General features: G+C 45.0%; 1 protein-coding gene across 2 annotated transcripts in view; it reads left to right on the forward strand.

The window, feature by feature from the left end:
* STAG2 (STAG2 cohesin complex component) overlaps positions 1-16891 on the forward strand; it is a 214849-nt gene that overhangs the window by 142186 nt on the left and 55772 nt on the right. For both annotated transcript variants that reach the window (XM_075007426.1, XM_075007427.1), the window contains 4 exons: positions 2031-2101; positions 2428-2515; positions 2604-2684; positions 15796-15888. In XM_075007426.1, the coding sequence (XP_074863527.1) occupies positions 2031-2101; positions 2428-2515; positions 2604-2684; positions 15796-15888 (333 nt within the window). The remainder of the gene's footprint in view (positions 1-2030; positions 2102-2427; positions 2516-2603; positions 2685-15795; positions 15889-16891) is intronic.

Genomic DNA, 16891 nt, shown 5'->3' on the forward strand with positions numbered 1-16891 from the left:
GCCAAGACCCTGCATAGGCCTCTGCATGTGAACAAATTCTGCTACGATATTAATTTATATTATTTATATAAAATACTGTTTTCGTATTACACTAATTTAAGATGTTCCCTAGCTTGGCTACAAACACAGTGCAACTCACAGAAATAATTAAACGTCTTCAGACCTTTGTCATCCTCTTGACATAATTTTTTTCACATTGGATTGTTAGCAATTTGTAGATGGATTTTTTGGGGCAAGTGTCTTCAAAACAGAAGCTATATGTACAGCTTGGTGCGGGCCTTCTCTAATGGCATCGTCTTGTATGAGGAAGACCTAGGATATCACCAGTAAGGAATCCTCAGATCTATGTTAATTGAATCTTCCTTAAGACAGGAAGGAAGTCACCAAGAAGTCCATGACTAAGGGTTCCTCCCCCTGCTTGTTTCAGAGCAAAATACCCTAATCTGTTGAGAGTCCTCTTTTTCACAAGCATGATGTTCTACCCTCTTTTCTCAACTCAAACAGAAGTAAAGAATTGCTAGTTGAACCCACCCAATCATAGGAGACTGAAAATTTGGGCTAGATGAGCATGCTCATGAATGGCTTTTGAGTATTATCAACAAAGACTTGTGCCATTGCATGTCTTCTCCTCTTTTCACTACTACACATATTCTTATAGTACTTGGGATTGCTCACAGGGACCTCTACAGAAATGGATATTGGCAGTTGAGCTGGTGATAATTGGTGTTTATAGAACTTTTCATCTAATGATCTGAAATCACTTAATTGTTAAATGACCTGATCAAGCCTACACAGGAAGTGCTAGCACTAAGTTTCAAGTCCCCAGGAAAATAGCCTAGTTGGCTGCAAGCACAAAAATTTAAATAAAAAGGCAACAGCATGCAGTTACAGGACACTTTTTGGCATTTCCAAAAATAATCCATAACAGCAGAATTCTGCCATGGGACTCAGGTGAACTGAGATATTTAAGAACTTATTCAAACTACAGAGAACTAACTTTGCAACTTAAAAAGTGTGTTGCAATCCTTTGATATGCTGCCACTTAGTTTGAGAAGAATTGTTAGCATTCAGGAGTATTTTTAGTATGTTCAGACTTGGTGCCTGACTTTTAAGATTCTCTCCATAGGTGAATCAGATTATCAGAATAACCTTTCTCCTTGCACATGCCCCCCGTAAACATAGTGATGAACAGTTATTGCCCAATGGTCAACCGTTTTATTCAAAAAATCAATTCCATTTCTTCCCCCCCCCCCCCACCTACTCTTGTTGAAATTCTCTGTCAGCAGGAAGAATAACCTAATTAAACTTAGTTTGGTTATGAAGTGTACTCCAGTGACTAGTGAATTAACTTTCTAGATGCCAATTCCTGGGAATATCATTCTCAGGAATGGAGTAGTGACCTACTTCAACGTTTAACTTCGAAGTAGGGGGTGTGTAGATGCTCAACTTCAGTTATTTTTGTAGTGTAGATACTGCCTTGGGGGTGAAAGGATAGAAGTAGGGAAGCAGGGAGAAGTTGGATAGTACAATAGAAATCAGGGAAAGAATTAGTGTAATGTTTCCCACATGTCCCTCTTCTTTTAGTTTGGACTTAAGCCTGACCGTGTTCCTAATGGGGGTTAGTAGTCTTGAGGTTTCCATATTTCTTTACTTAGGTGGGAAAAAATGTTTTAAGTCTGAGGTGCTTCCCTTATCAGCATTGACCAGTGGTCCATCTAGTCCAGTATCCGCTGTATGACAGTGGCCTCTGCTGGATTCAATAGAGAAACTTGAAACACCTTCTGAATACACCTGCGTGATTGTGCTGTGCTATGCTATGCAGAAAATCTCTAACTGACCTTAGCTTTGGTGAGCAGTTTTCCTGAAATGTGAAGATTGGGTTATGAGTTATTCTAGACAGTGTTTTGTATCTTGTGGTAACACCACTTTTCCTAACAAAGTGATGAGTTGCTGCAAAATGTGTTGATGCCTTCATAATAATGAGACACACTTTTTACTGTAAGTCTTACAATGAAATAATTACATAATAGGGCGAAGAGCCTGATGAAGACGACGCTTATCAAGTCTTGTCTACGTTAAAGAGAATCACTGCTTTCCACAAGTAAGTGGAATCTCAGCCTGAATATTTTGATTTTCATATTTGCAACATAATGTTTTTTTTTGTAGACTGCTAGATTGATCAATTTAGACTTTTGTGAAATTTATTTTTTGTTTGGTATAAATTTGGAACTGCGTGACATTAGCAAATCTAGAAAGAAAAGTGTTGTAAAAAGTAGAGTTGACATGATTTAAAATGAACACTCCCTGGTTTCGTCTCTAGGACAATTAAAAGCATAGAGTAGTTACTGAATACCAAATTCCAGAATTAATGCAATGAAATACAGCCATTTGATGTGTTACAACGTGCTTCATTTTTGTTTCCTCCAGTGCTCATGACCTGTCAAGGTGGGATTTGTTTGGTTGCAACTACAAATTATTGAAAACTGGAATTGAAAATGGAGACATGCCAGAACAGGTATTTCAAATATACATGTATAACAGTAAACATACCTTGTTAATATTTTTATTGGGATATTTCATCTAACTTTTTTTCTTAATTACAGATTGTTATTCATGCACTGCAATGTACTCATTATGTAATCCTTTGGCAGTTAGCAAAAGTTACTGAAAGCAGCTCCACAAAGGTATGTCATGCTCCAGCTGTATCTCCAATGAAATGTATAATCTTTATAGAAGTGTGAGTCTGTTAATTTATTACTGTAATCTGTAGCACCTCAAGGAACACTCGTATCTATCCTTAATTTTTAGGGCTGGTTGAAATTTTTTGACATTAAGATTGAAAAATTACTTTTTAAATACAACTCTGTAAATTCATTCCTCCTTCACTTTCACATTCATATTACTTAATCTATAGCACTGGGTCAGTTTAAATAAATTTAAAGTAACAGTACCAAAGCTAGTCAGATGCAAATTAGCTCATCTGTCGTTGTGATATATATCAGAATGAGAATCTTAATGTATAGCATTGAACCAAATATACAAAATAGAGTATAATTGACGCTCTTTGTGCCCTGCAGGACCTGGGTCTAAATTGTGTATAACAGCTGAGGTAGCTGTGATAATTCATTTACATGAAGAGGTTATTTATTTATTTAAACTTCATAAAACAATCTGGGCAGTATCCTGCAATTTGCTTCTGTATTGTTTCAGCCTGTGCTATTTTCATGTGTTTGACATTCAGCAGATTTTGGTTTTTTTAGTGATAATGCATAATTCCATGACTGAAGTTATCTGGAGAGAGCTGAAGATTTTGGCAACTGTATAGGGAAAACTTGAAATTCCTGCTTCTCAAGAACACTTGGGATACAGTGCAGGATGCAGTTGACTTAGATGCTTCAACTAAAATGACAGTCTGTGAAATAGAGAGTAATGTTGTTGGTTTTTTTTTAATCACCATAAGGTTTCAGACTGAACCATCATTTTAGAATTTTAGATTGAGTAGAGCTACTGCTCTGGGAATCCACAGCTTCAGGAAGACAATACCACATCACCTTGCATTCAGTTCCGATTTTTAAAAATAAATTTTAAACAATCTCTAATGGGGGGGGGGGGGGAATGTCAAGGAGTTCTATACATTATATTTCTATTTGATAAGTGTGCCAGTTTGTGACTTACATTTTCTAGACACAGTGGATCTACCTACAAACTGTGAAACTATCTCTGAAATGAAAATTATTTGACAAAAAAGAGAAATTTTGCTCTGATTTTTTTTTCCACTATCATAATAAGCATTGCTTGTAACATTAGCTGAACAAAATTTTTTCATGCAAATAAGAGAAAAATTTATTTCCAGCTACATAGAAGCACATTTGTGGGGAAAATTTCAGAGTTGCAGGATTATGCAATATTGGGACCCACACTTTAATGCTATTTGAAAATTTTAGAAAATTGAAACCTTTGCAAAAAATGAGTTTCATTTGGGTAATAAGGATGAGAGATAACTATGCAGTTTTGAAGAGGCAGCATATGGTGGTCTGAATCGAAGGGTGTCTACACTAGGAGATGTGGTCACATTTATTAAGGTTGATTTTTTAACACCTGACTTTTCTAAAGTTGCAGCAGCTTCAGTTTTATCAGCAATACAGTGTGTGTACCTATCCCACAGTTCCTGCTGCCCCCTTGCATGCTGGGTTAGGCTCCCAGTGACTGATAGGGAGGAAAAACAGAGCTGCGGTTTGTTCTGTGTATGTCGTCGTCCACCTCCCATAGTTCACTTATCTCCTCTCCCTTCCCTTGGAAAGCAACTGCAAAAAAGTGTTTTAGTGCCCTTTTTCACTGGGGACATATACAGATGCCATTGCAAGGCTAGCACGGACCTCATCCAGCTTCAGACTTTTGCGGCAAGTATTGTGAACACCTCACACATTATGCTGCAGAATGTGTAAAGCCTTAGCAGCAGCCATCAAAGCAATGAAGATTCTGATAAGGACATGGACATGTAAGTATGTGAAACCCTGGAGAGGAGGAATGCAGAGATGCTGGCTGTACTTGATGCTGTGCACAAAGTGCAACACTGGTTCTGGTGCTATGAAACAAGCTCAGACTTGTGGGACTGCATTCTTCAGCAGCACCCACAAAACTTCCACACTTACAAGGCCACATTTGGGGAATTTTGTGAATTGCTTTCCATCACTCTGAAGCTCAGCAATACCAGAATGAGACCTGCTCTGACAGTTCAGAAGTGACAGGCAGTAGCTCTATGGAAGCTTGCAATGCCAGAGCACTATTGATCAGAGGACCATCAATGCGGACTGGAAAAATCTACAGTGTGGGCTGCTGTGGTCCAACTAGCCAAGGCAGTCAATACCCTTCTGCTATGAAGGACACTGGCTTTAGAAGATGTGCAAGATATAGTGGATGGTTTTGCCACAGTGAGGTTCCCTGGCTGTGTCCAGGCAATAGATGGAGCACACATTGCTATCTTGGCACAGGACCACTTTGCTCAGAGTACATAAACCACAAAGGGGTACTCTGGATGGTGTTACAGGTGTTGGTGGATCTCTAGGGCTGTTTCACCTACATCAGCGTGGAATGTCTGGAAAGATGTATGACATGTGCATCTTTAGGAACTCTGGTCTGTTAAGAAAGTTGCAAAATAGAACTTTCTTCCCAGGCCAGGAAATTACCATTGGAGATGTGGAGATCCCACTAGTGATCCTGGGAGATCCAGCTTTATGCTTTGCTCCCTTGGCTCATGGACAGACAGCTTGGACTGTACTAAGGAGCAGTTCAGTTACAGGCTGAGTGAGTGCAGAATGGTGGTAGAATGTGCATTTGACAGTTTGGGGCTAGGTCCAGGAGCCTGCTGACTTGGTTAGACCTCAGCAAAAGCAACATTCCCCAGGTGTCAGCCTTCTGTGTGCTCCATAATTTATACGAGAATGGTGGGGAGAGCAGAATTTCATGGCAGGCTGGAGGGCTGAGGCAGATCACCTGGCAGCTAATAAAGAGCAGCCAGACAACAGGGAAAATAAGGAGAGCACCATGAAAGGCACTGTATTCTGAGGAGACCAGCTGTGGGGGGTAGGAGAAGAGGTACAGACATGGTAAGGAGGGCATGTGGTTCAGCAAGGGCTCCTCTACCAGGCACCTCAGGGGCTCTGTTTACTGCAACAGGAGCTTCCACATCTAACTCCTGGGTTTGGACTTCACGCTGTATGAGTGCTCTCCACTGCTGCCATTCTATCCTCCTCCCCTCCAGCATAGTTTCTCTCCATTCATTTAACTGTGCCGTATCCATGCGGCTGGCTTGCATGTGCTCCAGGAACATATCTTCCCATGTTCAATTTCTCCTTCTGATCTACTTACCATTCTTGTCTTCCTCATTTGCCACGTCTTCCCTGCTGTTGTTCAAGGCTGCCTGAAGAATCTCTTGGGAGATATCCATGGACTGTTTGGGAACAGTAGTTGGGTCGCTTCCCAGAATCCCATGCAGCCACTTCTAGAAGGAGCATGTTGGCAGCAATGGCCCAGAACGTCCATTTGCTTCCTTCCTCTGTTGGTATGCCTGCTTAAACTCCTTTGTTTTCACACGGTACTGCTTGGTGTCCTGGTGTATCCTTTTTCCACCCGGCCCTGTGAAACCTTGCTTGTATGTCTTTTGCTGCTTCGTAGTTCTGCCAGCCCAAGTTTGTCTCCCCACATAGCAATAAGGTCCTAAATCTCCTGCATGCTTCAGGCTGGAGTTCATGTGCAATCCTGGAAATTCATGACTAGATGTACAGCTGAGGTGTGCTGCCTGCTTTGCTTGCCGTGCTAGCCCCACAGGACATGAAATTCAGACTTTCCTGGGTTATTTCCTGCATGTTTGGAGAGCAGCAGAGATGAGAGGTGGCCAGACTCATCACATTGGGGCGGTGTAGGACACCTCCAGGAGGCAAGAGCGTCCAGTTTTATAATGCTAGGTCTGCACTTACCTGAAGTCGACTGTGCAAAGTGTCACATTTCGCAGAACTCCTCATGAAAAGCAGGAATATCAAAATTAACTTTAGGAATATTAACCTTAATATCAGCAGAACGGACCATGTAGCGTGGACTGATAGCTTAGAAAATTGACCTAAGTCAGCTAAGTTCAACCTAACAACTTGCTATATACCAGGCCTTAGACACGTTTTGAGAAGTCAGAATGGATGGCTCTCCCCATCCCCTCCCCTTTGGGCTCGAAATAAATAGTTACAATAGTAGAGGAGGTGGTTTTCTCTTCCCATGTTGCAATGCAAAGTGCACTGCGATGATCTGCAAAAGCACACTGGACTTCTCATCCAGTCTAACAGGCATATAATTACATTTTGTAACGCCAAGTTTAGGTAATGAGTATGACAGCGTATTTTCTTTCTTTGTAGTAGAAGTTGCAGGCTCTTTAAACACAGGGCAATGATAAAAGTAAAATGACAAAAGTAAAATTCATTCTTCTTCGAGTGGTCCCCGTGGGTGCTCCACAGTAGGTGTCGGGCTTGCCCGGCGCCGCAGATCGGAATTCTTCTAGCAGTTTCCACTGGATCACGCATGCGCCGATGCGCGCCGCTCCCTTGCGCGCCCTCGGTCATGTGCGCGATCCGGTCCCCGCCAGTTCCTTCTCAACCACCAACGGCTGCAGACGGAATCCGCTCCGGCTCTTTAGCCTGAGACAGATAAGATAGTTGTTTTTCCTGGTTAGCTTGTTTTTCTTTTCCTATTTAAAAAAAAGAAAAAGATGGAAAAAAAAAAAAAAGGCAAGGCATACAATACAGTAGAGAGAAGAGGAACGGAGGGAAGGGGAGCAGACAAAGAAGGCTGTTTTAAGCCGTCCGCTACCTTGAGCGCCGTGAATGTTATCTGGGTGGTAAAATGCGCTAATTAGTGCCTAAGTACCCGATTAACAGTAAAGACTCACCGCGATGGCTTCCTCAGGGTTTAAGAAGTGTGAGTCATGCCACGAGGCTATGCCGGACTCTGATGGGCATAGTGAGTGCATTCGTTGCCTGGGGGACTCTCATGTTACCCAGAAGTGTTCGCACTGCGCTAAGCTTACAGCCAGGGCCAGGAAGGAGAGAGAAATGAGGCTCAAAATGATCTTGTTTGATAAGGCCCTCCAGCCTGAGCCTCCGGAGAAGCCTCACACAGAAGGGCCCTTTGGGTCACATAAAAGGAAGGCAGCGTCTTTGACCCCTTCTGTGCAGAAGAAGAAACAACTCTCCCCGGCTCCATCCTTGCCGGCGGTCCCAGCGAGCAGGACGAGTGGAACGCAGAGCCCTCAGCCGCTAGCTGGTGAAAGCAGTAGCGCACGTGGCCGAGGCCAGGCCTCCGACTATACAGTAGTCGGCACGGAAGGCGCCGCAAGCACCAGCGCGGAGACCGCCGGAATTGGCGGCGCTGCCATTGGCGGCGGCACCGCATGTGGCACCGACGGCGCAGGGGCACCCAGCACAGGGCCTACCGGCGCCGGAGGAAGCTACCCGCGCGGCACCAACAATGGGGCCGAGATCCCCAGCACGGGAGGGGGCGGCGCCCACCCTGCAGGGGAGGGGGAAAGCTAGAGCCAAAACCCGGCACCTTAGTCCGTCTCCAAACAGGGCTTCCATGCCCTTGTCACCCAGCCCCCCTCCTGAGATACACACGCCGCATTGCCGGACAGCAACTTTACCGGCTTATTTCCGGCCTCCCTCTCCGTGGCTCAGGCCACTTTCACCATTTTTGGGCATGGATCCCCTTGAGTACTATCACAAACCAGCTTCACCATTATCAGTGTCGTCACGGAGATCCCGCTCTCCCAGACATCATGGGTACATTCTCCGATCATGGTCCAGGTCTCCATCACTGGGCCCTTGCCCATGTTGCTATGGCCGTCCTCATCATACTGAACACCGACATCGGAGGTCCAGATCCAGGGGCAGATCCTCTCCCACTCCTCGTCAATACTCCCGTGTACACTCTTGCTCTGGGAGAGGAACGCAGTTGTCCCAGGGGGAATTGGGTCCAGAGTTCCGAGACTTTCCTTCACAGCCCACAAGGGAGCAAGCATACCAGCGAACTCGGGAGCCAGAGGACTTGGGGGAGGCTCACCCCAGCGGTTCCTCCTCATCCTCCCCAGATGAGGCGATTGTCCCCAGGGATGTCTCCCCTCCGGATGACCTTAAACAATTCCAAGAGCTGTTCAAAAGAGTAGCATACACACAGGACATTCAAATAGCAGAGTTACAGGAGAAGCACCATAAACTCCTGAAAAATTTGAGACCCCCAGCTTCTTCTAAAATCGCTATCCCACTGGACGAAGCCATTATGGAGTCAGCCACTAACATATGCCAGACTCCGGCCTCTATTCCGCCTACGAACAAAAGGGCAGATACGAAGTACTTCATCGCAGCCAAGGGCATGGAGTTCCTGTTTAGCCACCCACAACCCAATTCTTTGGTGGTCGAATCGTCCCAGCAGAGGTTGAAGACGTCTCAGTACAAATCAGGGGGGTCGGATGAAGATGCTAAGAAATTAGAGCTGTTCGGCAGGAAGGTCTACTCCTCCTCTACCCTATTATTGAGAATGGCAAACTACACGGCACATTTATCAAACCGTAACTTTGACAATTACTCTAGACTCACCTCTCTCATGGATTCACTTCCGGAGGACACGACGCCAGTGTTAAAGGCGATTGTCCAAGAGGGCCACGTGGCATCGCGAACGGGAGTTCAGATTGCCCTGGATGTGGCGGACACAGCGGCATGCTCAACAGCCGCAGCAGTGGTAATGCATAGGGAATCCTGGCTCCAGACATCTGGTATCCCCAGAGATCTACAGGCGAAGATCACGGATCTTCCCTTTGACAAGCAAAAGCTGTTTGCAGATTCAACCGACTCAGTCCTGCACTCTAGCAAAGATTCCAGGTCCACACTTAAGACCTTGGGTATCTACACTCCCCCATACAAGAAAAAGAAATTCTATCCTCAGCAAAGACGCTATGCTTACCAACCATAGCATGCACAATATCAGCGAGGCTATGACCAAGGGCGCCATCAACAGCAGCAGCAGTACAGGGCCCCCAGGCGACGTTCTCAACAAAGTCTTACACCCTCGGGGCAAGCCCAGAGGCAGCAAGTTTGACGGGTATGTCGAGGACTGCACTATCAACACCATCGCTCAATGCCACTCTCATCTCATGTTCCATCATCTCCTCAAACCGTTCCACTCCTAATGGCAAAAGATCACAACAGACAAATGGGCGCTGGAAATTATAGCCACGGGCTACACGATCCCCTTCCAGTCACGTCCACCGACAAAACCTCCCACCCGGCCTCCTCAGGGACACTTCCCACGAGGCGAGGCTGAAGCAGGAGGTAGATCACCTCATGTTCATAGGGGCGGTGGAAAGAGTGCCGGAACAATTCCAAGGGAAAGGTTTTTACTCACGCTACTTCCTAACAGAGGAGAAAACAGGAGGCTGGAGGCCGATTTTGGACCTACGGGTCCTCAACCGATACTTGCGCGAGCAGCGCTTCCGGATGAGTACAGTTGCCTCCATACTTATGACACTGGACGATGGAGACTAGTTTGCAGCCCTCGACTTACAAGACGCTTACTTTCATATAACAATCCACCCAGCACACAGACGCTTCCTCTGGTTTACGGTCGGTGGGGAACATTTCCAGTACAGTGTTCTTCCGTTCGGCCTATCCTCGGCACCCAGAGTGTTTACCAAAACCCTGGCAGTGGTATCAGCTTACCTGCACAGGCAGGGCGTGTTTATTTTTCCATATCTGGACGACTGCCTACTGAAAGGGGCCTCAAAGGCAGAGGTCCTACGCATGATACGCGTCACCGTGAACACGTTTACTTCGCTGGGCCTAGTTATCAACCTCACAAAGTCAAAGACCGAACCCACGCAAGATATAGAGTTCATAGGGGTGCGCATAAACTCTATCGCATCAAGAGTATACCTGCCCGACGCCTGCTTCCGCACCATCAACTCCTTGGTGCAAGTCATGAGGTACAGCCCCGTGGTGCCGGTCCTAATGTGCCTGCAACTGTTGGGGCACATGGCAGCAGCTACGTTTGTGTACAGAATGCCAGGTTACACATGCGAAGCCTGCAGCATTGGCTGGCGTGTTTTTACAAACCGGCATCCCATACCGTCCACAGGGTAGTATCGCCCATGACGGAGGTACGGAGATCGCTAGCGTGGTGGGAAAATCCCAAGAACCTGCTAGTGGGGGTGCCCTTCCACCAACCACAAATTTCTATTTTTCTTACAAGCAACGCCTCCCACATAGGATGGGGAGCGCATATTGGCAGCAAGGTGACGCAAGGGCTATCGTCCCCTGCGGAACAGATGCTGCACATAAACATACTGGAGCGCAGAGCAGTGTTCAGTGCGTGTAAACATTTTTGGAAATACCTGCACGGCAAAGTAGTTGGGATCAATATCGACAGTACCTCCACTATGTTCTACATCAGTCGACAAGGAGGGGCACGATCCTATGCGTTATGCGTGGAAGCAGTCTTACTGTGGAATTGGTGCATTGCCAACAACATAACGTTGAAAGCCTCGTATTTGCGGGTGCCCACAGCGTGAAGGCAGATCAACTGAGCAGGCGCTTCGCACTCACTCAGGAATGGCAGATCCACTCCGACCTGCTACGACGCATATTTTGTACCTGGGGGTTTCCCCAAGTCGATTTGTTTGCCACCCCGTACAACAAGAAGTGTCCCCAGTACTGCTCCAGAGCAGGAATAGGGTGGGGGTCCCTGGGGGACGCATTCATGATCTCATGGAAGGGCCTTCTACTCTACGCATTTCCCCCCACAGCACTTATCCACAAGGTTCTGCAGAAAGCCAGAAGGGGGAGAGCTCACATGATACTCGTAGTTCCAACTTGGGACTGGCAACAATGGTTTCCCTTGCTTCTGTGCATGTCGGATCGTCCACCACTCCCCCTACCGGTGGCGCCGGACTTACTCACGCAGGCTCAGGGGTCCATAGTGCACCCGCACCCTCAGGGACTACGCCTACAAGCATGGTTAATCCATGGCTCAGCGCCTTAGAGAGCACGTGTACGGAGGGAGTACGACAAGTCTTAGAGTGTAGCCAAAGGACCTCCACCAGTAGGACTTACGGACAGAAATGGACACGCTTTACTGCCTGGTGCTCCACCAAACAATTAGCTCCTCTTGACGTTCCTATAACTGTAATACTAGAATACCTATCAGACCTCAAACAAGACGGACTCTCTCTATCCTCGCTAAAGGTCCACCTCACAGCTATATCAGCTTTTCGGCACAAAGAGGAAGGGCCCACCGTATTTGCCCACCCTATCATCGCAAGGTTCTTGAAGGGGTGGTAAACCTGTACCCCCTTGAAAACCGCTCCCACTATCGTGGAGTTTGGACTTGGTGCTCCACACGCTATCGGGACCACCCTTCAAACCATTTACCACGGTACCCCTCCGACTCTTTACCATGAAAACGACCTTTCTTCTTGCGATTACGTCAGCCTGCAGGGTGAGCGAGCTCGCAGCAGTGATGGCAGCGCCGCCCTGCACAGTATTCTCAAAGGAGGCGGTGATCTTACGGTTACACCCAGCCTTCGTTCCAAAAGTTTCCTCGGAGTTCCATCTTAACAAACCAATAGTCTTACCCTCGTTTTACCCGAAGCCTCAGAGCTCCAGCAAGGAGGCGCGCCTGCATCTCCTAGATGTGAGGAGGGCTTTGGCCTTTTACATAGACAGAACCAAGTCCTTCTGGAAAAGAGACAGGCTTCTGGTGTCTCTCACTCCCAGGTCAAAAGGGGAAGGCCTCTCTTCCCAGAGAATTTCAAAGCACATTGCGTCCTGTATAAAACTGTGCTACGAGCTTTGAAAGACCCCTTTGCTGGCCCCACCTAGGGCTCACTCCACCAGAGTGGTGGCGGCATCAACGGCCTTCTTCAAGGGAATCGCGTTGAAAGACATTTGTAGAGCGGCGACTTGGTCATCCTACGACACCTTCGCCAAGCATTACGCCCTGCATCGGGTGTTGGATGAGGATATCCGTCTGTCGACAACAGTCCTCTCGAGGGCAAGCTGCACATGAATCGAGTACCCACCTCCTTACTTGGGGTTACTGGTGGGTAGGCACCTACTGTGGAGCACCCACAGGGACCACTCGAAGAAGAAAGAGAAGTTATTCACCTGTAGTAACGATGGTTCTTCAAGATGTGTCCCTGTGGGTGCTCCACTACCCGCCCATCCTCCCCGCTTCGGATCTCTGTCCGGTGTTTTTCAGGAGCATCCGAGGCGGTTGGTCAAGGAACTGGCAGGGAGCAGATCGCGCACGTGACCGAGGGCGCGCAAGGGAGCGGCGTGCATCGGCGCTTGTGCGATCCAGTGGAAACTGCTAGAAGAATTCCGATCTGCGGCGCTGGGCGAGCCTGACACCTACTGTGGAGCACCCACGGGGACACATCTCGAAGAACCATCGTTACTACAGGTGAGTAACTTCTCTTTTTTCTCACACCTATAATTAATGGCTATTGGTTGGTTTGATGTAAACCTATTCACTACTAATTAAAATAGTAGGAAGGGAAACAGAAAATTCTTAGTATATTAATCCTACTTGGATAACCCTCTAACTCATTCCCTGAACACTTTTTTCAGATTGGTGTATTAAATTACCTGCATTTTTAATGATGGATCATAGCACGTTTTGAAATGTATTGTTTGCAGAACTATATTTTCTTGTATTTTTTACTTGCTGTTAATTACTGCAACCATTTGTATATAAAGAATATTTTGTGTTCCTGCTTTTTATTCTTCACTATCCTAGTTCTTCATTGATCCGAAGAGCAATTGTTGTCTTGTTGTATCAGTAATGTAGAGGCTTGAGATGATGATGATGAATATATATATATATATATAAAAAAATAAACTGGAATTTCATCAAAATGGTCTGTTTATAAATACTAAACATTATGAAAGTTAGTAAATGATAACACAGGCTATAATGAAAAATTTATTTTAAAGATCAGATTTTACCTTGTACATGTCAAGAAATTGCAGAGTTTGTGGGTGGGTGCTTAATTAGGTGACTGTATTTTACTTAGTGCTTCTTGCCTTCTAAATGCACAAAAATAGTTCCAAGTAATGACTTGACTTTGAATTTCCTGAGTTTTATCCCCCCCCCCCTTTCTCCCCCCCCCCCCCAGGGAACAACTTATTATTTCTTAAATAAACAGTTGTGCCTTACCTGTTGTGGTTAACCTGTAGGGGCTGGAGCATGGTGGATGTTGTGGGGGTGGCTGGGGAGGAACCACTCCCCATTGGTTAACCAGTTAAACCTACTATTTAATCAGTTACCAGTTAAATGGGATTTTACATCCCTTAAATACATCAAACATTATTAAGGTTGAAAAGACGAGCATGTAAGAGGCATGGCATGTTGCTGAAGCTCAAGAATCAGTTCAGGAACAGTCTGTTTCTTGTGGGATTACTCATTTAAAGAGACCACGTAACACACTGAATCCGTTGGTTTTATATATCTCTCTGTTGTAGGGAGCTGCATTTCGAGTGTCCAAAGTGTACTAGGGATCAATTCCCTCTTTAGGCTCCACTCTCCAGGCCTCAAATCAGGTTTTGAACATTAGTGATGTTATCACAGTCATCCTTACCACTTGAGTTAAAGGCATGCACTACAACTAATCTAAAGTAGTTTAAGTTGAACCTCCCTTATCTGGAACATTCTCATCTGGAAAACTCTCTAATCCGGCATGGCTTTTATTAGATGGATGGTCACTTATCATGGGTGTAGCCATGTTTCTTATGGTACCATGAAGTTTACCAGCCATTAGTCGTGGCTCTCAGTGTTCTGTGCTGCTGGTTAGCTGTCAGTTACCCCTAAATGTCTTCTAAGAGCCCAGTAAACAGTGAAATTGTTGGTAATGCTGTTAGACAGTGACCTCCTGTGATCCAGCAAATTCTCTGGTTTGCCACTGGTCCGGTCTTGAGGGTGCTGGATTAAAGAGGTTCAACCTGTCGTCTGTTATCCCCTATAAACCAGTCACTGTAGGGGAGTACATAAAATTCAACTCGCAGTTGTGCATATCCATTTAGAGATGTTAATTAAGGGCAGGATCTGCCAGATTCTTTTTGAAAGGCAGCATAGTTGAGTAGACAGGATTTAACTCTGCTGTAGTAGAGGCTTGAGTTTTCTTCACTGTTGTATCAGAAGTCTTCTGTACAGATTCTCTCTCTCTGAAATATTTTTGCTCCTTGTCTCTCTTAGGCAGGCAGCAGTGTAACCTTATTGCTTATTCTGTGCACTGTGTGAACCTTTATAATTGACTGTGATCTTGAGATGAGACTTGAACTTGTGGTTTCTGGCTCCTAGCCCAGCTAACCTTCCTGTAGCACAAAGGATAACAAAAGCATTCATTTTACCTGTGTCCTGTCGGAAGGTCCAGTTTTGTGGAGTATTTTTCTCCTCCTCCTCTTGATAGCAACTTCACCTTGAATGGTTGCATGAAATATGTGTAAACTGCTTATGGTAGACCATTCCACCTTGTGTCTAACTGTGGCATTCTTCATATGTTTCTTTGACCTGAATACTTCAATGTAAACTTCTCTCTCTCCAACAGAAGTTGTTCTAGTAAAAGATCTTACCCATCTTGTCTCCCTGATTTCAGAATGATTTGCTTTATTATGTTGACTGCTTTTTCTTTAAAGAAATATCTGTGCAAAAAACCATTGGTGGTAGTCTCAGGAGGATAAAGTAATGAACTGATGATGCAGTAATATTACAAAGTCAGTGCATAAGATTAATTTGGTTGTAGCTGGGCTTACCTAATTTTCTGGAAAGGTTTCATCATCAGAAGTCCGTGAACCTGAACATATCATCTCCTTCACTACTACTTTTATTTAAAAAAAAAGACAGGAAATGTGGCAGGAAATTTTTGCTTTCATTGTTCAAATACTTTTGGGGGAGGAGAGAGGAAAGCTGCCATTCATTAAGAGCTCTTTAACCAGCACAACGGGAAACGCAAAACTAAAGCATTCAGCTTGAAATTTGAAAGTTTTTTTCTGTTCCATGAGCATATTGTAAACTCAGTTCTCTAAAAATGTTACCTCCAGGGGTGATGACGTACTCATTCTTCTCTAAGTATCCCACCTCTGTCAAGTTCGTATGGACTGGAATTTTCAAAGGCACCTAGCTTCCATTTCCAACTGTAGAATATTTTTTAAGTTAAAAAGTGTCAAGCTCTATTTAATTTTTATGTAAAATGTTTTATTTTTCAAGGAGGACCTGCTACGTTTAAAGAAACAAATGAGAGTGTTCTGTCAAATCTGTCAGCACTACCTGACCAACGTAAACACTGCTGTTAAAGAACAGGTTAGTGATTATTCTGTGTCTTAATCTTTTATAATAGTGGTTTGATGTTCTTAAAAGTTGTTTAAACTATTTAAATGAGAAATAATTCTCTTTGTGAGTCCCAGGTGATATGTGCAGCTTCTTGGATGCTGAAGATGGTAAATTGCAGTGACCAGACTATATGCCCAACTACAGCTCATTTCTGTCAGACAATCATAGGCAGCAAGTATGAACGTGCAGGAAATGCTAGTACTTCATATATATTAATGTTTTCATCTCATAGCCTGAAGTTCTTAAGAGTCCTTGTTTTTGTTGGTTCCAGTCACGTACGTGCACAGGCACAGTGGCTGAAATGTTTTTCCATAGTACTGTGGTGTCCAGCCAGTTATGAAGGAGTAGCTATTATAGTGGCTACTGCTGTAGCAAACTTGCCACGTTATTCTGAAGATATGTTTATTTTTTAAGCCAACTAGACAGGCCAGATAACCCCATGTAGCTAATGTGTTGGACACCACAGCCAGAGCAGCATTCAGAAGGTCAGTCTTGGTGCCCCTGGAGTTGCGCCTTAATGGCACTCAATATAGACCTTTACTGATCCGCTGTCCCCTCATTTCCTTCTTACCACCAGTGATGATAGGCTAGAACTTCCCGTAGCCCTTGCCAGCACATATCTGTACGTAGAGAAAGTTTTCTTACAGTTTTTATAGTTACTGTTAGTTTTCAAAAATATCCCCAACCTTCCTTTTCTTTTTTCTTACTCCCTGGAGCCATGGCAGAATGTGGTGTCTGACATTCAAATGTGTGGTCTGTGCAAAGCACATGCCAAAGGCTACATCTACACTATGATGTAAACTTTGAGTAGAATGATACGGCTTCTACCTGATAAGCCAACTTTCACTCCAGGGATGGAATTGCCATGTTCTGGCCCCCCCACCCCTACCTCAGCATTCTATAAGATGCTTCGTGGTGTGTGTGTGGGGGGGGGGGGGTTTAATCAGTTGATGGGCCAGTTGAGACAGTCCCT

The sequence above is a fragment of the Carettochelys insculpta genome, chromosome 13 (genome assembly GCF_033958435.1).
Source record: "Carettochelys insculpta isolate YL-2023 chromosome 13, ASM3395843v1, whole genome shotgun sequence".
NCBI lineage: Eukaryota > Metazoa > Chordata > Testudines > Carettochelyidae > Carettochelys > Carettochelys insculpta.